This window comes from Rousettus aegyptiacus, unplaced genomic scaffold (genome assembly GCF_014176215.1).
Source record: "Rousettus aegyptiacus isolate mRouAeg1 unplaced genomic scaffold, mRouAeg1.p scaffold_m13_p_4, whole genome shotgun sequence".
Classification (NCBI taxonomy): domain Eukaryota; kingdom Metazoa; phylum Chordata; class Mammalia; order Chiroptera; family Pteropodidae; genus Rousettus; species Rousettus aegyptiacus.
The window spans coordinates 22,640,681-22,663,252 of NW_023416307.1; the positions used below are offsets into that span (position 1 = coordinate 22,640,681).

The 22,572-nt window shown below is 35.9% G+C and overlaps 2 protein-coding genes across 3 annotated transcripts in view; one reads left to right on the forward strand and one right to left on the reverse strand.

The window, feature by feature from the left end:
• The window catches only part of GFM1 (G elongation factor mitochondrial 1), a 37,265-nt gene that overhangs the window by 12,111 nt on the left and 2,582 nt on the right, over window positions 1-22,572 (forward strand). For both annotated transcript variants that reach the window (XM_016148872.2, XM_036219044.1), the window contains exons 9-15: window positions 332-469; window positions 1,946-2,047; window positions 3,781-3,837; window positions 6,353-6,490; window positions 7,324-7,406; window positions 16,766-16,928; window positions 17,902-18,046. In XM_016148872.2, coding sequence (XP_016004358.2) covers window positions 332-469; window positions 1,946-2,047; window positions 3,781-3,837; window positions 6,353-6,490; window positions 7,324-7,406; window positions 16,766-16,928; window positions 17,902-18,046 — 826 coding nt within the window. The remainder of the gene's footprint in view (window positions 1-331; window positions 470-1,945; window positions 2,048-3,780; window positions 3,838-6,352; window positions 6,491-7,323; window positions 7,407-16,765; window positions 16,929-17,901; window positions 18,047-22,572) is intronic.
• On the reverse strand, window positions 7,425-13,093 carry LXN (latexin). The gene is made up of 6 exons (XM_016148884.2): window positions 12,820-13,093; window positions 11,497-11,559; window positions 10,438-10,615; window positions 10,016-10,152; window positions 8,021-8,083; window positions 7,425-7,748 (listed from the first exon to the last, which is right to left on the reverse strand). Exons 1-6 carry the CDS (start codon window positions 12,946-12,948, stop codon window positions 7,650-7,652), a joined length of 669 nt encoding a protein of 222 aa, XP_016004370.1. The 5' UTR covers window positions 12,949-13,093; the 3' UTR covers window positions 7,425-7,649.

A 22,572-nucleotide genomic window follows, 5' to 3' on the forward strand; every position in this document is an offset into this window, starting at 1 on the left:
ATATTTTTGTTGTCTTTCCAATAATTATACCTTATTTTTATGTCTTACTGTATTAAACTGAACTTATCAAATATTAGAAGTCAAAAGGATACTTCCTTATATAAATAATTTTTTAAAAATTTCTTAATAACTTTAATTTTAGAAATGCAGAAGTAGTAGTAGCTTGGATTGTGATACCAAAAAGAACAACACAACCATTTTACTTAACCTTTATTCAAAGCTACTAAAATTGATAGGGAATATTTGAAGCTAGCTTTGAAGTTTGCCTCTTAATTTTGATTCTTATGTTTCTTTTTTATTCCTTCCACCCTTACCCAATCTCGACTTCTAGGCAGGTCGATTTGGACAGTTAACTTACATTCGCAATTATCAAGGAGAGTTGAAGAAGGGTGACACCATCTATAACACGAGAACAAAAAAGAAGGTGCGGGTGCAGCGGCTGGTCCGCATGCATGCCGACGTGATGGAGGCAAGTACCTGGCCGTTGTGAGATCCGAAATTTCTCCAGTGCAGGTGGAATAGATCTACCTTCCTGGTATCCTGTGCCCCACAAGAAAATGACTTCTAGTGAAACGTATTTTCCTAGCTTCTTTATTTTTAGTTGTGCTACAGTTCTGATGCAGCTCTCTAGTATAAGCTAAATTAGCAGATGTTAAGAACACACTTATACCACTGTTTGGAGTTAGCTGTATGTCCTCAATGGCAAAGTTTAAGAAGGGACAGTTGGTTCCCAAAGACTCAACACAAATTTGGCACTTTCCTCAAGAGTTATCATTATAATAGGTTTTTAGGACAGTGTAACTGTGGTTCTCCAAGGTAAGTGAATGTAATAAGTTCACACTTATCCCACATTGTTCAAAGGATTTACTTCTGAAATATGGCGGTGTGAAAGTTCTGTTTGACTCAAGAGCTTTATATTCATAGAACCAACACCAGAAGGGTCATAATGGTGTTAAGACCATCTGGAGATTTAAAACCTCTGAAGATCTGGTCTGGAAGATAAATTTTGTCTTGAATTCTTGAATTGGCTCTGAATCTGTTCTAACCTTCTGTGGTGCATAGAATTGGACCTTGGCAGGAATACCAAGTGTGTGAGGTTGTCGCTTACTCTCGCCCTTTCTCAATTCAGCTTTATATTTCTGGAAAAATGTATTAGTCTAAGCAAAGTCTTTGGACATTCAATAATTTTTGGTGGCCCCAACTTTTGTATAGGCAGTCTTTCAAAATCGAACAGCATTGCTGTTTTGTGAGATAGTCAGCAGGGGGCAGGCTAGGGGGATGAGTGAATGCCACAGCTGTTTTATGGGCCAGAAGCCAGAATTGTACAGCTGTGAATACGCGCACACTTGCTCATTCACAGACACAGCTGTTATGAATGAACTGTCAACATAAAAAGACAAAAACTAGGAAGTTTAGAGGCACCAGTGCTTTGTGCTTAGATTTCCTGTGTTTTCTTAACTGCTTGACTCTGTGAGAAATTAAGATTATTTTAAGTACAATGGCTTCCATTATCCTGCCTTTGTTTTCAGAACTTCCTTTATAGGTTTTTCTTGTACGCCTTTGTCATACATGTCTCATTGTTGTACAGTGGCAGCACATATAGTACATGCTTTTTAATTCCATAGGAATGACTTCAGAACTGTGAGGCTCTGTGTTCTGTCAGTACCGCAGATCCTCCAAGTAATGATGCCATACCTCCGAGTTTCCGTTTAAAGTAAATCTTATCAATTGAGATGTGGTTTAAATATGGTTCTTGTTTTAAGGTATGTCATGCCATAGTTGATTGTTGGTGTTGCATTGGTTCTAGCCAGTTCATTTTTTATAGAATTCATGGAGAGATTCTGCCATGTTTGTTTATGTACAGAATGTTTATTGTGCAAGTACTCTTTAGTCACCCTGTTCTGACTTGTGTTATTTGTATCAATTTGTGTTATTTCTTTATTAGGATGTTGATGAAGTATTTGCTGGAGACATCTGTGCATTGTTTGGGATTGACTGTGCTAGTGGAGACACATTCACAAATAAAGATAATAGTGGCCTTTCTATGGTAAGTCATTTAATTTCAAAGCTGTTTATCACTTGAGTTTCAAAAGTCTGTTTTTTTATAGTCCATTTAGTACTTCAGAAAAACAACCACTTTCATTGAGTACTACAGATATAAAATTTAGATTGGTTGTGGCTCTTTAAATGTCAGTTAGACAAGTGCTCTGTGTAAGCTAACTTATCTTATTTTTCTTAGAAAAAGCATTTAACAATCCTCCAAGGTTTAGTGTGGTGAGAAAATCTCCACTAGGTACACCTGGACTGTGTAGCTCTGACTCCTCTGTGCTGAGATCTGCCTCCCCATTGTGGGTGCCTCTCTAATTGTCGCCATCGTGAGGCTGGTCCCAGCAGAGTGTTCCTTATTTAGTAACTCAGTATCCAGAGGGTTGACCCTTTCCTCAAGAACTGTAAGACCAGACTGTAACATTTAGATTGGACTTGGGGATAACGTAACAGATGGAGCTATGCTCCAAAGGCAAGATACAAGTAGAGAGTCTGACATCCTGCATACAGCCTGCTATGTGGAACTTACAGGTCCCTTTCCATCACTGAAAAGGACCCTGAAAGGAAGAGCATGCTGTTAGTACATACAAAACTGAAATCTGCCTCTCTAAGCGGAGGGCAGGGAAAGACCAAAGAAAGAGGCCACTCCAGTGGCAGCTAACAGAGTTGATTAAGGGAAACTTATATTACAGCCTCTTCTTGGGCATCTGCAAGATGAAGTGGACATTCCGTGCCCACCTGACAGGTGCCAGAGAATTAATATATGGGGTCAAAAGAGGGCCATAGTTATGGGTACTAGTACCAGATGCAAAATTACTTTGCATGCTTCACCAGGTCAGGACAACAGCCTGTTTCAGGAACCACCACATAGCAAGAGGCAAGGGAAGGGTGCTGATTCGTGTCAGAATGAACATCTGTTATGATCAGACAGTCTCTAAGGGGTTTTGTGGTAAGCAGTCCCCATTCTGGCCAGGGTCTCGCTCACCGCCAGACAGCAGTCACATCACAAAATAGTCCTTCCTCCACACATGCTTAGGCAGTTCCTGCCTCTGAATTCCCTTCACTCACTTCTCATTTTTGCCTCTACAGGAGAACAGTCTGTCTGTCTTACAATATGACCATTTGTTCATGAGTGGTCCTCCTCTTGAATTCAGTAAAGAAAGAATATGAGTACATAGGGAATAGGTAATTTGCAGTGAACAAATTTACAGTGGGTCATTTATGAACAAATTGATCCAACCCTAACAGACAGGCACTATAATAGTTCCTAGATCATAGGATGAATAGTATGTGATGGAAGCCATTGCACTTAAAATAATCTTAATTATATCAGTGATTATAGTAAATTTTGATCTAATAAATAACTTATGAGACAATAGCAACAGTAAGTGTAGCCAGCAGCCAATAAGCATTCCATGTCTCACCATTTAGAGTCATTAAATGATTGTTCAACTGACAATGTCAATAAACTGAAGAATCTTAAACAGTTAAGTAAATAAATATTGTTATTTTTGGAGGGAAGATACCATATAAATGGATACCTTTATTTATATAGTATATTAATATATTCTTATGTTTAATGCAAACAGACCAAGATACACATTGTCTAGCTTAAAGATGTTTAATGTTTGTTCTTTGTTCTCTTGTAAAGTAGAACATTAAAATTAATACATTCTTGACCCTGACCCATACAGTACTGTATTTGAATTCTCTGTTTTTAAAAAAATCTTTTAGGAATCAATTCATGTTCCTGATCCTGTCATTTCAATATCAATGAAGCCTTCTAACAAGGTAGGCATTTGATTTAATGCTTAATATATCAAAATAAAGACATGAGCTCTTTTTCATCTGCTTCCACAGTGCACGTGGTATCTTGTGCTAACCAGCAGTCTATTTCCTCTTTTGGTATTGAGATCACCTTTTAAAATTTACCAATCTGTTAGTAATAGTTATTCCTTGCTATATTTGAAGAAATTGAAAATATTCACGAGACTGCTTTTAATGACTCTTTACTAAGTAAAAGTGTATCATTGGCTCCACAGTAGTAAGTGTAACTTCCTAGATTCAGAGAATAAAGGGATAGAAAAGGGGAAACGGGCATTTGTCCTAAGTGGTAGGGAAACCTCACTATAAGGGACATTAGAATATTACATGGATTAATTGCCTCATGGATAATAATACATCTCTAGGTTTGTGGTAGTTATAAGGTAAATGTCTGATTTTAACATGGAAAGTCTGTAAACAAGACTTTTTCTCACTTTTGGATATAACAGGTTTATGATTAGATTTGATGTCATTTAGCTTTTTAGATTGTTTCATTATGTTCTGTATTCACATTGACTTGCCATTGGAATTAGTCTTGTTCTTGAACCATAATTGTTTAGTTCTTAAGTTGCCTTGACAGTCATAACAATCACATTAATGAGGTGTATTGAAATGAACTCATCCATGCATTCAGTGAACATTTATGACCCCTTGTCATCTGGGAACTATTATTTACATAATATTCTGATTTATCCTGTGGCTGCATTAACAGCTACTACAACTATTTTGAGAAACTTGAGATTTTCCAGACCCTTCTCATAGAATTGAGAATGTTGAGGTGGCAAGAAACATTAAATCACCCTGTCTCAGAAATGTGAGGAAAGACAAACCTTACATCTTATTAAAGATGCCACAGTTTGTTCCATGGGCTTTGCTAAATTGTTTGCTTTTCTCTTCAGAATATGCAGGGCCAGAAGGTAAAGATTATTATGCTCCTTCATTCCTAAATTCAGAGTTTATGTAAGATTTTTGTCTTGATAGTTCACAGTTATAGAGGGAAATCAAATGCATCAGTATCCAAAAGGTGTCTTCAGGGTTATCTGTTTGCTGGAGTAAATTAATTTAAATCAAATATTGAAGTCACAGCTTAAAGCTGTGAGTCTTAATAGTGGGGATGTGGGCGGGGTATGATCTTCTAGTACCCTTAGAGTACCTGGCTAATGCAGGGAACAGGGGAAAGACTTTGGAGAGAGACGAACCCAGGATTCAGTCTCAGCTTTGCCATGCAATATTTGTGTGGCCCTGAGCAAGTCACTTAACTTCTCTGTACCTAGTTTCCTCACCTTTAAAATGTGGATGATTCTATCTTGTAGCATTGTGGTTAGAATTTGAGGTAACATACAAAACACGTAGCACAGCTCCAGGCACATGTAAATAGCTGTTAATACTGGTGATTTAGGGTATGTTAGTTTTCTATTGCTGCCATAAGGATTTACCACAAACTTAGTGGCTTAAAACATCACAAATGTATTATAGTTGGATAGGTCAGAAATCTAACATAGTCCTTAATGGGCTAAAATATTGGGCAAGATATTGGCAGGACTGTGTTCCCTTCTGGAGACTCTATGGGACACTTTATTTCCTTGCTTACTCAGATTATTGGCAGAATTCAGCTGCTTGTACTTGTAGGACTGGGGCCACTATTCCTTGCTGTTACCTGAGGGCCGTTCATTGCTTCAAGAAGTTATCCACCTTTCTAGGTTTGTAGCCCCTTCCTCCTGTCTTCAGTGCTAGCAACAGCAAAATGAACCCTCGTGCTTCAAGTATTTCCTGCCTCTTCCTCACTTCTCTCCAACCTACCCTTCTGCATTTCTCTTCCATTTTTAAAAGCCTGTGTGATTCCATTGGGCCCATCTGGATTATTTAAGATATCTGTAACCTTAATCACATCTGCAAAGTCTGCTTTACTATGTAAAGTAACATTTACAGCTTTGGAGGAATTAGGGCATATTCTTAGAGGGCTATTATTTTGCATACCACATACAGAATTACAAGTAAGGAGAATAAAGATGGATGAAACCACCTCCAAGCAGATCGTTTGAAAAGTCTCAATGTGGCTTTGCCTTACTGTTAGTTTTAACTGTCCTCTTGAGTTTACAGTAGAGTTTTGGTGAATATGCTGATTCCTTTGATTCCATAAAGGATTTTTAAAATATAGAACAGTAACATAGATTCTGCTTTCTGCTTTATGGGCAATTTCTCACAAATGGACAGTTTTTGTCAATATAAGAAAGGGCATAGAATTGAGTCTTGCTTGGGCTTTTGTTTTATATCTTGGTATGGAAAGAAAATCCCCTACTGTCCAGGCTGTGTTCCCGTGTAGTTCCCAAGCTCCCATGTTGAAAGGGTATGGCCTAGGAACTAGACGGTGGGTCACTTTTATTTCTTAACTGCCTGTGTATTTCATTCAATGAGTTCTTTTAGTAATCCCACTGCTTAGGATGATTAGTAAAACATGTAATGACTTTTTTTTTTTTTTAAGAATGATCTGGAAAAATTTTCGAAAGGTATTGGCAGGTTTACAAGAGAAGATCCCACATTTAAAGTCCATTTTGACACTGAGAGCAAAGAGACAATTGTGTCTGGAATGGGAGAATTACACCTGGAAATCTATGCTCAGGTAATAAATAACAAGGAATTTAATTAAATTCACTTTATTTATGTCTTCGTTAAGAGCAGAAGTCAATAATTCTCAGTCTAGTGTGCATAAACTAATATCAGATATGGTATACTGCTTCCTTTACTATGTGTTACAAATTAATTACTTTTGATCTCTAAATCTTTTTATTTGTAAAACATTGCTGACCTCTTAGAGTCAAGGCTCGAGATTTGCGATAAGACCATTCACCATTCTCAGGTCATGGTTAGTTGGGTTAGGTAAATCCTGGTCCCAGCCTTAGGGAGACAACCTGCAGGGAGAAACGTGCTGAGAAAGTTGGCCCACCAGTACCCACTCTTTTGGTCATTTCTTGCTCATTTTCTTCTTAAGTCAGTACTTGAAGATCATTATACTGTAGATAAAAGAATAGGTAGGTGGGGCCCATACTTTCCTGGGAAAGACCTTGTGTATATCTGAATGAAAACAAGATATATGACTTAAGGTTAAAAATTCTGATTGTGATCATATCATTGAAGTTGGGACAGTAGAAAATTCTGACAAGATTTATATACTTTCCCAGTGAATATGTAATAAGATGGAATAAAGATAAAATTTTAGTGGATATATTTACTGGAGGTAAGTGTAAATTAGTCTAAATTAGAATTCATTTATATAAAATCTATAAAAACGGTCTGTAGTGTTTATACCATGTATCTTATCCTTATAAGATACTTAAATGATTTAAGATTTATCATTTGCTTATCTATTATATTTAAATGAATGCTTCTGATAGTTAAGATTCTTAGGATTTTTTGGTAAATATATCAAAATATTATTTCCCCTGCTCTTTTTAGAGAATGGAAAGAGAATATGGCTGTCCTTGTATCACAGGAAAGCCAAAAGTTGCTTTCAGAGAGACGATTACTGCCCCTGTCCCGTAAGTATGCAACACAGGTTAATTGAGACTTTTTATTATGGGATATACATAGCACTATCACTGTTATTAAGACACTAATACATCATGACACTATTATGGAAGCTATATAGTTCTGTACTGTAATCAAGACACTTATACAAAGAGACACTTTGGAATTTGGCCCCTTAAGCTAAGTATCAGTGAAGACTACATACACGTCATTAATAAGCATATTGACACTTCATCCAGTGTTAGGGTCTTCATTTATTCCAGTTGTGCTTCCTTTGGCAGACGGCTGTTATGTTTTACTTTAGTACCATATTGTGGATGCCAGAGAACTTGCATTTGCCAAGGAATAATCTCCTGCAAGTAAAGGAAACTAATGCTATGATAAAAATTCAGAAAACATTTGAGAAAACAGAGTTGGGTTTATATTTTGTTAGAAACAAAAGAATCCTCATAAAGAATAGCACAAAACAAGTTAAAGTGCTACAAATGTAAATTACTTCAACCTGGTGCCTATTTTAATTTACATAAATTCTGATTTAAAGTCAAAATGAATAAGGGCATACTGTGGCTATAAAACAAGTCTGTTTTCAAAGTGGCATCACATAAAGGTATAAATGATACTTTACCTGAGATGCAATGTCATGAAGTAGAATGGTATAGTCTAACTCAATGAAGTCATCATTTCTTTGCTATAATAAATAAAAACCTGGTGTGTAAAACAGTATCATTGGCAAAAACAATATTTTAATTTTAAAAATCAGCTTTCATTAGATTATAAAACTCCCACTTAAGTAAAAATAAAAATTGAATGTCATTATCTAGCCTGAGAGAAAAACTTTATATTCAGACTACAATTTTAAATTATGATTTTTCATTTGTTATTCTAAAAATCATTTTCCTTTGTTTTTAGCGGTAGGTGCTTAAGAGCATTACAGTCTATAGTTGGTCATTTAAAATTCCTTAATGTTTACATTGTTCAGAAAAGCATCATTTAAGGGATAAACCACTGAAATGAGTGTTTACATTAATGGAATCCCAATTTTATAATAGAAATTGTCTTTTAAAAAAACTGAAAATAGTAAAATGTAATAAATGTAGTTATCTGGCTTGTAATTAAAGCTTTGATCTGTGCTGCTTATTGCTTAGCTCATGTAAAGTATTTATACCAGCAGCTACACAGAAATCTCGCATCCACGTAGTTTAAAACCACAACTATCAGACATAAGGCTCTTTTAAGGCTTATATAATCAATGTACTGAAATAAGCCCTAGACTCTAAGCTCCTAGAAGCACAAGCTCCTGTGGCTCCTTTGGTTGTTAGTGGTTATAAATGTGGCCACAGGGTCAAATAAAAGTATACTATTTTCTCCTTCTAGTATCCTGAAGTAATCCTTTCTTTGAATATGTCACCCAAGAATGTCCTTTAAAGATAAGGTAAAAATCAGTTATAAGGTTTCTTACATCTTGAATCTTAATAGGTAAAGATATATAATATATATAGCCTGAAGCAGTTGTTAATCCTTCTATTGAGATCTTCATTAACACTTTAAAACTACAATTTGTTGAAGGGTTATAGGAATTTTCTTTCATAAAACCACTAGCTCTGTCTTTGTGCATATTTTGCTATAAAAACATGGCTTGGAAATCATAATTATGACTATATAGCTTCTGTAACCTAGACCAGTAACTTAATTATTTGAAGCTCAGTACCCTATAAGAATGTTGTAACCAGGGTTGATATCTTCAAAAATGCTTTAGAAAAGGGCTGTTTCTTAAAATGTTGTGATATTTATGTTAGGTATTTGACATCACACTCTGAGTACTGTAATTGCATATCCTAACCTCCAGTGCCTGTAGCTATCTAATAACTGGTTGCGAAAGCCTGTGGGGTAAAGGTGCTCCAGCAGTTAACAACAAGCTGTAATGAGTCAATTGGAAAGTCTGTCTTTTATGGAACTGCTAAAACTGTTGTGGTTTCTTTACACACTCTTCTTGTTGTTGTTTTCCATTAGACACTACTACTTGACATTTTCTTCTTCTTAACCCCTTAACAAAGCTAAAATCAAATAATTTATTTTTATCTCTTTAAGGTCTAGAAAGAGGCAGTTCAGAATAGTCCTATCACAGTTAAGAAAACAAGGCTTGCAACAAGATATAAGGTTGTAAATTATGATTAAATGGGTTATAAAAGAAATTATATATAGCAAGTTTCACAAAGACTGAGATGCTAATATTTTGTTTTGGCTGAACCCGGGGGAAAAAATGGTAACCATGTCTGAGTAGCTCTGGCGCTACTATTCCAGCAGAGGAAAAAAGTAGAGGTAGTTTCAACAGTGTATGACAATAGTAATTTGAACAGAAAATTTAGGTTGTCTAAGGAAATAATCTGTATTACGGTGAGCACAAAAACTGAATGCTAAATTGTAATTCAAGACTTTGCTCACTTGAAATTGTAGCTTCACTTTCTCTGGCCTTGATTGTAACTGACCTCTCCTTCAAAATACTGGGTACACTATTTTCAATATAAAATTACTCAAGGGGCACTATTTAACTAGGAATGAATCATAACACTTTCAGTAAATATAAACCATGTTGATAGTGTATTTTATGGAAATTACTTACCACTTGCTTGACACTTTGAATTTTTACCATTTTATACCATGTATTTTCAGTAGAATTCTGCCATATTATATAACCACAGGCAACCCAGGCTAAATGTCGAACTGGCTTCATTTCTGAAGATACATTTCCAAAACTGTCTGGTGAGAGAAACATGAGAAATGGAATTACTTTATATATACCATATTAACTTTTTTTTAAAAAAAATCTAAATTCTGATGTCTTAGTTTCTTTCAATTGTGCACAGAAAATAATTAAGCCATGGATCTGTAAAGTTTCAAGGACTTTTTTTTTTGTAGGCCAGTAATGGATTTGCAATGACAGTATATTTCCAACTAATGTTAACATCTGACAATTTTGAGCATAGATAATTGATAGTGATCTTAAAGTTGGAAAAAATATTTCCCCATGCCTTATTTATATACCTGGAATATTTTGTGCTTCTAGTGGTTCCTTCCTGGACTTGAGTCTTTGATAGAATGTGTTATCTTCTTCATCTGGGTTCTTTCCAATTTCTCCTTCAAATGTGAAGTTGACTTCTGGTGCAGTATCTTGTCCCATTAGAGGGTAAAGTACTTCAGCTGTACAGTTCACTGTCACTTGCTGTTTGAAATATTTTGCAAAAGATATTTTGCAAAAGACATGTAGATCGTTATCTATTGCATCTTAAAACTTGGAATATATTTCATTATTAATGGGGTGTACATTTGCAAAGCCAGATTTTAGTCTGATTTTATATACTAGCTCCAGATTCTGGTTACTTTTTAAGTCCATTACTCTTATTCTCTGCTCCTGAAATAACAAATTTTCTCAAACTCAGATGTAGCAATCTGTATCTAGATGTAAAAAGAAAAGATTGTAGCATTGGTTCTGTTTTGTAAAGATGGTTGTCTAGCAGCTCAGATGCCTTTTAATGAATGTCCTTATGTTAGCCTGTATCTCGAATTATGCTCAACAAAAGGGCAAGCTTTTTTTAACATCAGGATGGTTATGGTGCAGATTGCAACTCCTTCCTTTTAACTTTGTGTTAGTAATTTGACAGGTATATAAAAATTTCCCTGCAGTATTACTCAAAGATTCTTATCTGAACATATCTTTAGCTCTTTTTTTTTGCTCATAATTAACTAAAACACTTGCTTTCTTTAAAAGAAATCAAAAACAGAATGAGAAAGGAAAACACATAAAGTGGCAATGATTAGAGTATTTTATTTCACTTGTCAACATTAAGCGTAAGTTCAGGCCGTCCCGAGTATGTTCAAAGGGAATTTGAGGTATATAGAGTCTGTTTTTTAAATAGCTCGAGAGAAATACTTCTGTATCTCAAAATACACAAAAAGAGTAAAAACCGGCCTTTGTATGGTCGTTACTTTTTCAAGGCAGGGTTTTACAACAACTTAAAGATTAATGATATGATTTGATCAGCAAAGGTGATCTGGAATATTTAGAATCAAATTTTATTTAATAATAAAAGACATTTCACTTACTTTATGGATAATTTCTTCCACAGAAAACTTAAGGTGATACTTATGTCCTCTTCCTGGAATATCCTAAAATTAAGAAAATGTTTAGTTATAACAATAATTCAATTCTCTATTTTGTTAGAAGAATCTATTCTCATTTGTTTGAAGGGAGTAAACAATTAAAGCCTTAGACTTTAAAAAGGCATAGGTCCACGTATGTGACATCTAATTTAGCAGGTCCTCTATCAGGTTTATTTTGGATGAGAACAAAAGGGTGGGATAAAAGCATATGTAAATAAAAGGGTTCCAATTTACTTTCAAGCATCAGAAGACTTCAACCTCTGGATCTGTGATCCTAAATTCTCTACATAAGAAAATTTGAAACAGCTTTTAATTTTAAAGATGACAAATAGGATACACCATTGAAAAGCCCTATGTACCTCCAAATAGTATTCGGTGAAGGTGAATTCCATTTTGAGGCAGGTTACAGGAAAGTGAGTAAACATGTTAAGTATTGTTTTTACTTGTATATTAATGGACCTGCAAAATGATACTTTAACAAATTTTATAACAGTAATACATATGTTTAGGTATTTCATTTTGAATCCAGACTCTATTGAGAGTTTATGCCTAATTATGTTATCTGGTCTAGTTTTGAAATAACATCTACTCCCTGTCAGCACTTAAAAGACTTATCAGTTAAACTTATATCATCAGATAAATAAAGAACGATCTCCAAACCATTAGATTTTAGTAAAATGGAAACAAGCTTGGTGATTGCTCAGGTCTTAAGCATTTAATTTAACCCTTTAGCCAGGGGTAGCGCCAGCATACACCGTGGATGACAGCCAGTGGCAGTAGTGTTCGGGTGGTTAAAGCCAAGCTTCAGTCCACACTGACTTCGGTTTTCTCTTGCTCTTTGTTTTCCCCTTCGTTTTGGTCAAAGAGTCTAATAAGGATTGGTTTTAAAATGAAAAATCGTTTGCAAGAAAGGAGCTTTTGTGCAACCAGGTTTGGAGTAGTAGATTAAAAACGTGGCAGTTTTAAGATTCTTTTGAGTGGTTCCTATAGGTTTCACTTAGGGAAAAGGGAAAATCCCACCCGTCCCAGGGAAAATTTCCCCACTTACTTGTAATAGTGCCCATGTCTGCTTTCCCGTGAAAACAACAAACAGCCCCGGGCTGTCCCCAGAAACTGGAGTGTTCACTCTCCCCAGAAATGTTAACCTCTCTAGACCTGACTCCAGCTGGGCGGGGTGGGGTGGAGGGTGTTGTTGGATCGGAGCCAGGCTGACCCTCAGGAGAGGAGCCAGTGCCCGCGCCACCCGCCGCCCGCAGCCGGACTCACCTCCTTGCTGGCTTGTTTGACTGTCTGCACCAGAAACACCTTGTGGGGGGTCCCCTGCTGGTAGTTGATGCAGTTCTCCGCCACGGAGGCCGCCCTGGAGGCTGGGTAGTGGGTCGGCGGGATTTCCATTCTCGATGGGCTGCGGCTGGGTGAACACGGGTCTGCTCAAGCTTAACGGGACACGTAGCAGAGCGCCGCCTTTCAGCCTGCTCCCGTTGCTGAAAGTCAGCAAGCCGGGCTGGGGCTGGGGCTGGGGCTAGGCGTGGGCGGGACCAGCTCCTTCCCTCCCTCTTCCTCCTTCCTTCCTTCCCTCCTTCCGTTTCAGGAAGCAGCGTCTGGGCGCTGGCTCCTTGCTGGGCTTCTCCCGCGGCCCCGCCCTTGCTGCTCGTACTTTTGCCCTCAGGTTCCTGCTAGGCGAGAGCTCCTCCTCTGGTGGGGCGGGGGGGGGGGGGGAGGGGTAGGAGACTTCATCCTAACATTTATTAGCCGTGCAGAGGTGCGGGGTTGGCGTTTGCCTTTGTGGAGTGCCTTCCTTGGGGCCCAGTTTCTTCCTGCAAAGAGAGTGTGGTTGCTTCACCTGCAGACAGGAGCATAACTTTCTTATACACCTCACAGTAGCAGGTACAGGGCAAAGTACAAAGGAGCTCAGTGAATCCATTCAGACAATTTCTTTCCCCTTCCCATTGTGAAAGTGTAGGAACAGGCTAGTTCATCACCAACTTCTGTAAGAGTTGGACCAACTCTTTCCAAATAAAGGTTTGAGATACTGCAAACTTTAGCATTAAATTGGAGGATTATGTAATTTGGGTCCAGAGAATATTTAAAATGCACCGGTACCCCTCCCTTCACTAATTTTAGAAGGATGATTTTCCTAGAACATCATCCTTCTAACTTTCAGTCACTTTAAAATTTAACTTTAAGAGTTAAAACAAAAACTTATACGAAGCACTACATTGAAGTGGGTTCTAAGAAAAGCAGGAGTTTTTAAAGCTGCTGCTTTTATTTAAGCAAGCACAAATTTTTAGTACGTAGGCAGTGTATTTTCACTCTAGATTTATCACCTTCTTTGGTCACCTTTAAAGGAACTACACAGGCTATTCTTTGGATTTTCCCTAGAAGAATTTAGGACGCTAAGATTTCTTTTCATCAGGTGTATTGGTCAAACTTTCACATTAGGTTGTTGGCTTGGAGATAAAGATTCTTTGCTCTTTTTCTCAAAATGGATTTTTAAAAGTTTTTTTGGTACACACAATATAGTGGTGCTTTTAAAAAAGTTAACAAAAATGTGTTTGTAATGTCTTCCTCAAATACACTTTTCAATTTATTTATAAAGCCTTTCCTTGGATTAAGTAGATTTTTTAAAAATAGTAAGCAGTAAGGCATTTCCTATCCTTTCTAGAAGTTTCACAAGTATTCAGTTAACATATGTGTTATTACCAGAGATGTGAGAAGTACAATATGTGGACCTCCTGGTAAAGTCACCATTTGGACACTATGAATATAATTGTAATCTCTGTAGATCAAGGATAGTAGCATAGGTTGTGACATAACAGGCACTTACTAAAAGTACACATACCAATTTAGGTTCTTTTTAAAACATTATTACATTAAAAAATGTAACTGCCTATTTAGATGTTAAATAAACTGCATTAGGAGAATCTCATTTCTATATTTGAGTTCTTGAAGTCTTAGTTACTAAAGCTTCATGAATAGTTTAGTCAATAAATAGATCATTATCCTCAGTGTTTAGATTACCTTGAAAGTAACAAAATCATTATTGGTCTCCAGAGTCAGGTAAATTAAATTATTACAATTTTATATAACTGTATGAACATAAAACTAAGTAAAAATACTTATGATTTGCAACTTTGGTACAACTATAAAGTCAAAATAAATCTGCGAAATAGAGATAAATGGTAAAACCAGCACAATTCTAGTTAAAATTAACTTTAACGTGAGGGATGATGTTTTGCCAAAATTAAATTGCCTTTTGCAGTATGTCAGTGGTCTGACCACAAGGGCATGGGTTCTTTTACCTTCAGCATCCCTATATTCTTTCACCTCTTCTCTATTTAAACTATTTCGGGGGAGAGGGGGAATCTTCGAGTAGCACCCTTTATGACTTTTCAAGTGAATGCATCGTTTGCAGATTAAATTAGTTTATATTTTCTTATTAGCCTTCTAGAAAAATGTTTAAGAGTGTTGGTTTTGGTGCAAATCCCGGCTCTGCCATGTAATAGCTATATAATGTTTGGCAAGTTACTTAGCTTCTCTGACCCTCAGGTTTCTCATCTGTAAAATGGTAATAAAAATAGTACCTACTTCTTCTATTCATGATGAAGAATAAGTAAGACAATCAATCCATAAAAAGTGCTTCATACAAACTCGGCATATATGTTTTTTTATTTGGCATTCATCCACTTGATTATAAATTCAGACATGGTTCCTGAAACTGCATGGATTGCTTGTTTGTGAGCTGGTCTTCCAGAATGGTGCTGTCCAGTAGAACTTCGAACAGTGATGGAAATGTTCTGTCTGTGCTGGCTTGTACAGTAGTCATTCTCTACATTTGGCTGCTGACCGCTCAAAGTGTGACTAGTACATCTAAGGAACTTAATTTTAATTTTATTTAATTTTAATTAATTTAAACGTGAATATCAGTGGTTAGTGATTACCATATAGACAGCATAGATCTAGAGAATGTTGTATAGATGTTATATTGTTGTCAGATTGAAAACAAAACTAAAAATGTCTCAAAGAACTCATGTATACCCAAGAACGTGTCAGTGGACTACAGTTTTGTAATCCTTTCAGTAATTCTGTGGTGATTTGGCAGTTGTTTCTCTTCTATTTCATTTCTCTGAGTTCTGATGACTGGTTTTTTTCCCCTTCCAGGAAAATTAACCTTTTAGCATTTTGTTTTTCCCAGCCCATCCTGAATCTGTTGACCCCTGGAAGATTATTTAAAGTCAGTTCATCAGGCACATTCACACTTAGGGTCTTTATGAAATCTGCTTATTCCAAACTAGTGTCTCCTACCAAAATGGATATTTACTTCTTCCAAACCACTCACAGATCTGTATGTAGAAATACATACTCATTAATGTTCATTTACCTGCAGTTAACTGCAGACAATTTTGAAAGAAGCATGTGTCTTCCATCTTATGGTCTTGGAAGGTTTCAATTTGAAAGAAGCAGTGCCGTGCAAACAGTAGATAGTCATGAAATGTTTTTTTAATAAAATAATAGCCTATGTTTATATATGTTTTAATATGTACATAAAATGTTTATTCAGTTCTATTTATGTTGCTATTAGTGGTTTAAAGTAAACACCTGTGTCTGTGTATGTGTCTAACTAAATGACTTATGTTTAGTCATTATCATTTTGCCATTAATCATTTTTCAGATGTTAATTATTCCACCTGAAACTCCCTTCTCTTGGATTTCAACAGTCCATAATGTCCAAGTAGTAAAATCAAGTAGGAACTTTATGAATAAATGAACTTCAGAGCTCCTATTTTTCAAGTAACGGTCCTCTCATAGAAATTTAAGGAGAGAACATTGCGTACTAGGAAAGGGAAGCATTCCAAAAGATGTGCATGAGCTCTTTGGAATGTAGGTTACTAGAACAAGAACCTTAAATTAACTTTTTGTTTAATTACTTGCCTTTTACTTTTCTACTTGTGAAATTTAGAGTTGGCAGAATTAAGACTGGATTATTTGGTGCACCCTGCCCTCACCTCTACATAAGAACAGAAAGGAGAGGTTTTCATTTTAAATAGATTCTAAACTAAATTTTATAGCAAGGTCGTCATATTTGAAGGAAAAAGTAGAAGTGATGAAATGTGGATTTTCATTTAAATTCGGATTTATTTTATTTCAGTAATTACATAATGCTGTGTTTTGTTGTTTTTTTTTGTTTTCCCCCCTCCAAAATCATTTTCAGGTTTGAGTTTACACATAAAAAACAATCAGGTGGTGCAGGCCAGTTTGGAAAAGTGATAGGTGTGCTGGAGCCTCTGGACCCAGAGAACTACACTAAGTTGGAGTTTTCAGATGAAACATTCGGGTCAAATGTTCCAAAACAATTTGTGCCTGCCGTAGAAAAGGTAAAAGGAAACAACAACAAAACTTTCTTGCATTTAAAAAAATCAAAGACAGTTTATTAGGTAGCAAATCATATTTCTATCACATTGTCTTCCAGGCTTCAATTCAGTTACAGTCCTGCTTCTTTAAGTATTAAGCTTTCCATCTGATTTAGAATCTTTAATTTATTAAGTTCAAGAGTTATAAATATACAGTAGGACAGTGAAAGGAAATAATTTTGTTTCTTAATGGTTATTTCTCTTGATAAGTTGCTTTTCAAAAATTATATATTTCTCTTGATAAGTTAAACTACTTCATTGATTGTAATCAGCAGTTGAAATTTGTAGTAGTCACTAGGGATTTCTGAAAGTTTTAGGTGACTGAATGAAAAAAGAATTGCAAATTTATCAAATCATACTCTTTAAATGTGTATAGTTTATTGTATATTAGTAAAGGTATTTTAAAAAATTGCATTTGGAAAAATACTTTTTAATTTTAGTTCTTACTGACATTGTGTAACACAAAAGCTATAATGTGATCTGCCAATGAAGCAAAGCAGTGATCGAAATATATTAGGAGCTCAAAACACAGCTTGGATAAATGCAAATTTTGGTGATGGGTTTCTTTTAGGCTGTGCCTTAGATTTGCCTTTCCTCTATTTCCTCCTTGTAAAATTAAGATTATGCTGTCTCTATAATGGGTTTTGAGAGTTAATTCTGAAGATGAGGTTTTGAGAATGTGATTGTTAGCATTCACATTCAAACCAGCTCACAACTTTAAATAATATGCTTTTCCAAGGGATTACTCTAGATGCCACAAATAAAACTTAAATAGTAAGGCTGTTCAACTTTTTAAAACTTTGTTTTTGAGCAGTGAAATGTTGAATACGTAAAAATGTTAAACTTATGAATACTAAAATGTTTGGGGGGGGGTTCTTGGTAATGCAACTGCAGGTGAAATGCATTCACCCTAGAAATCGTGTTCATTCATTAACAGGGATTTTTGGATGCTTGTGAGAAGGGCCCTCTGTCTGGTCACAGGCTCTCCGGGCTGCGGTTTGTCCTGCAAGATGGAGCACATCACATGGTTGATTCCAATGAAATCTCTTTCATCCGCGCAGGAGAAGGTGCCCTTAAACAAGGTATGGTGTGTCCTACCATTCACCACATCACTGTGATTATTTCCCATGTTAGACCATCAGAGTCTCAGAAGGCAGCACTCTGCTGTTTTGTTCTCTTCTCAGGGCACTGGGCAGCATACCCGAGAACATGGCTGGTCCTGCACAAATAGTCATAGAATCAAAGTGAGGATAGATTATGGTGTTTTCTTTCTTGCAAAATTAAAGCCTACCTTGTTCTGAGTTATCTGGTAATTTTTATATGTTTAAAATTAAGAATTTCTAAGTTCTATTTTTAATAGAAAAGACAAAAATGCTCAGCATTCTTAGAAATATTTTAAAGAAACATTACAGTCATGCTATTTTTAGTGACTTATTCAGATGTCAGGAAATCATAAATTTGTAAAAAAATTTTACATATGACATTTGAGGCTTTTAGGCATTTCGAGGAGGGCATAGTAAGAATTCAGTAAATCTTATTCATCCTGGAGACTTCTTGCTAGACTGCTAAAATTGTCAGCCTTTCTCACACAGAATGATATGTATATTAAAACCCTTATAAAACAGAGCCCAAAGCAGTTGCAAATATATCTGATTCACTGCTTTTAAAAGAGCAAAGCAATGATGTCAAACACAGCAGTTTGACATCAGGGTTATTCAACAAAAGAAGTTCAAAAGCTGTGTCTTGAAACCAAAAAATTCTTTCTTTTTATCATCTCTTCCATACCTGTTATTATGGTCATTCCTAAGTGTCTTTAGTAATGTCTATAAATGTCTTTAGGAAAATTATATCATGATTCACAAAACATGTCAGATGTTTTCAACATTTCTTTTCAAAATGGACAATAGAATATTAGATTAATCATAGCATACCATTTTCTAAGCATTCTATAAATTAAGAGTTTATTGATTCTATATGAATTTTGGACTTTTGTTGTTTTGGATCTGTTCACATCTGTGTTCAGGAGTGGGGCAATGGTTGGAGACGGTTTCTCATACCTTGACCAGGTTGCTAATTCCATATTTTACTGAAACTACTGAGAACCATTAATAATTCGTGTTTTCATTTCTCAGTTGCAAAAGGAAGAATAATCCATTTTCTTTCTGCCAGCTGTCTATTAAAAACACAGTTGAACCCTTTGATCTAGAAATCCTGTCACAACCTGAAAATTATGGTAATAGGAAAAGGAAAATAAAGTCACAAAGAAAATAAGATTTTATTAGGCATGATTCAAACACTTATCTCTTGTCCTCTAAGTATTAACTTTAATAAATCTTAAACTGACAGATTCGTTGTAATTACCTCATATTCTTTTTTCAGCTTTATTGAGGTATAATTGACAAAATGTAAGATTTGTAAGATATTTGAACTACATAATGTGATGATTTGGTAAATGTGCATACATTGTGATACTTTTTTAAAGTACAGTTAAATTATAAATAGTCATTAGTTCTATGCTGCTTCTTGACTGAAATCGTTAGCTTTCCTGCAGATAGAAGTTACATAAAGTGAGATAATTGATGTGGTTATCAGTTAACAAGGGGCTTCATTCCTTTTTAATTGCTCCTATATGAAATATAAATAATATAGGTGTATATGCCCATAATATACACATGTACATCCATGAAGAACATCTGTATATCTATAAATATTAACTAAACAGTTGACTGTGTACCATTTAATTTTTAATTATTTAAATATACAACTATTTGGGTGTGCAAAAGAAAAGCACTAGATGATATGTGAATTAAGAACTTGGTTTGTTTTGTTTTTTGTTTTTATTTTTTGGCAGATAAACTTGTGCAAATATGCAGGGTGCTAGCATTAAAAATGAATGTCTTTTCTGTTTCCTCATCCAATTCTTATTTCTCCATTAATAAAAGACAAAAGGATAAAGGATAAAAAAAATTTTTTTTGCCAAGCTCGGTAAGACAATCAGCATACATACATCTCCATTGAATGCCATATGAGAGTTTTAGGGTGAAATGTTGATAAATGAGCTTGGTAATAGAATAGCTTATACCTATGAGCTATTCTCCATTATCAAAGTTAGAAGAAAAATAGTTCGAATTCCCATGTGTTTTTCATTTAAAAAAAATGGAAACTAGAACTATTTTCAGTCACAATTGAAACTTTGCCCCTGAGATTAATCAGTGACGCAACTAAAGTGTTCATTATGGCCATGTTTCACCTTACAGACATGAGCGTTGCCATCATTTTCTATGGCCAAAGTTTAGAAAGAACATTATGCTTGGTCTCCCCAGAAACATCGAACTTGTAGCCACTCTACAAAAGAAATAAAGGCCTACCAGGGCCATGGTCAGCTCATTTACTTGACAGGGCCCCTTTTTTGATTTCCTGCCCAGTTGCATGATGAACTGTGAGTTCGAATCCTGGCTCCGCTGCTTCATACTTACTGTGTGGAAATGAGCAAATCATTGGGACATTTTTGTTTTGTTTTTTTTTAAGTGTTGAAAATTTTATTAACATTAAGTTTAAAAAGCTTTACACCAGTAGTACGCCAAGACATAGGAGTGCTGCTTCTTAAAGAAGTTACCCTTTAAGGTTTGATCCTTGGTTTAAAAGTTGTGGAACTTTGGTATTTTTTGTTGATCACTAAGAATTCATGAGCTTGGTGCAGGGCTTGTAATTTTGTGCCATTTTTTTCTTTCTCACAAAAGCATTTCTCAGTAATGTTCAAAGCAGTCAGGGGAACCTGACCTCATGAAGTTGCCAAGCCTCAATTCTGCCAACCCCACCAAGTTCTGTCGTAAGACTCAGGTTTTCTTTCTCAGAAGGCGTCTCTGCCGCCTGGAAAAGAAAAGAGATGATGTCGGGGTGATGCTTGGAGATAGAACTTCCACGGTACTAAATGAGAATGTTCTTAGAAACACCTGCACATGCGTATTTGGGCCTAATGGATGCTGACCTCTCTTCCCTCGTGTCACCTTTGACCTAGCACTGTGCCATGCCACCTATTTCTCAGCTTTTTGCCTCAGAGTGGTCATAATATTTATTCATCATTTGTGTGCTGTGTATTTTGCTGAGTACATGGATTATCATATCTTCACAGGTGACTTTATAGTTGAGAAAGTTGAGACTCAGAATACTGAGTTCAGTGGCCCAAGGTCACATGCTAGTTAGTGGTGGAGCTGAGAGTTAAACCTGGGCCAGAGCCCTAGCTCCGTACCTCCTCCTCACACAGCCTTTAGCACCAAGGTGGTGTTATTCCTTAGCGAGATGAACCAGAAACATTACCACTTCTACCCACCACTTTAGGCTTAAAAGGTCCTGTGATGATATTGGTGTTTTTACTTCCTACCTTAAAAAGCTACAGACCACATGGATCTGCTTGAGGAAAAATTGTTTTTAGGACTTGGTTGTCATCTGACTATTGAAAAATGCAGGGTAAGTTAGCTCTGGAGTCTTATCACCTGGAATGGGGTTAGAGGAAGGCATGAATAAAGGCAGGTTGTTTGGAAGTAAGTTGGGAGGTGGATTTAGGAAGAAAGGAGCAACAGGTAGAGAGGATATGGAACAAATGCACAGGCCATTCTCAGCAACTGAGTGGTAGAGACTATATACTTGGCCCCTTCCCCCCTTTAAAATATGGCTCTTTCACAATCTAGCTCTTTTCATATTATTGACCTTGAAAACACTAGATAACATATAACTGAATCTTAATATGTCTGCTCTGCTCACATCTCTTTCTGGGCGCCTTCTTCATTAAATGCATTTATTTAGAGCCAAGGAAACAGCTATTCTAACGAGAAATAGAGTTATTTCTACAGTCTAGAATTGTTAGTCTGCTGCTTTACATGCCTATGTAGGGTCTGCAGGGCTTAGCTGATGAGGTTTAAGAGTCTGCAAAGTTCAGTTATTCCTCTTTTCAGAACGGAATTCGCTAATTAGGATGAACTAGTCAGAGGTAGGTCTCAGGTAGGATATGATTTGAGTTGGAAAATATTTTAAAGAAATACAAGTATATTAAATTGCCATTATAATTATTGCACTTAGGCTAATATTGTCTTTCATAGAAGACACCGAATGAATATATAAGAATAATTGCTAATTAGCTTATTTTAAACAAATTAATACTTGGGAAATTATAGTTATTTTATAACAAATATTTTCTGTGTCATCTTTTTGTGTTTTTCTTAAAATGTTTATATAAAGATAATTCTTTCAGTCTGAGGCTAAAGTTTTATTCCTTACTGTCATAACATCCAATTTAAGGAAAAATGTTTGACATTTTATTATATTCTCTCCACATTGTTGCATTTAAACCTCAGTCAGCATTCATCACAGTAAGAAGTGTTCTGGTTATGTATTAAGTGCGATAAAAAAAATAAACATGGGCATGCATGTTGAGTTTTAGTGTTTAAATTGCCCATCACATCTAGTCCAATATCTTTACTTTTTAGGTGAAGAAACTTGAGACCTGGACAGATTGTGTTTTTCCAAAAGGCATATGATTATTAGGGGCAATACAGAAACTAGAAACTTGGTCTTTCTAATTCTCAGATACTGAAATTTTTCAGCCTAGAAA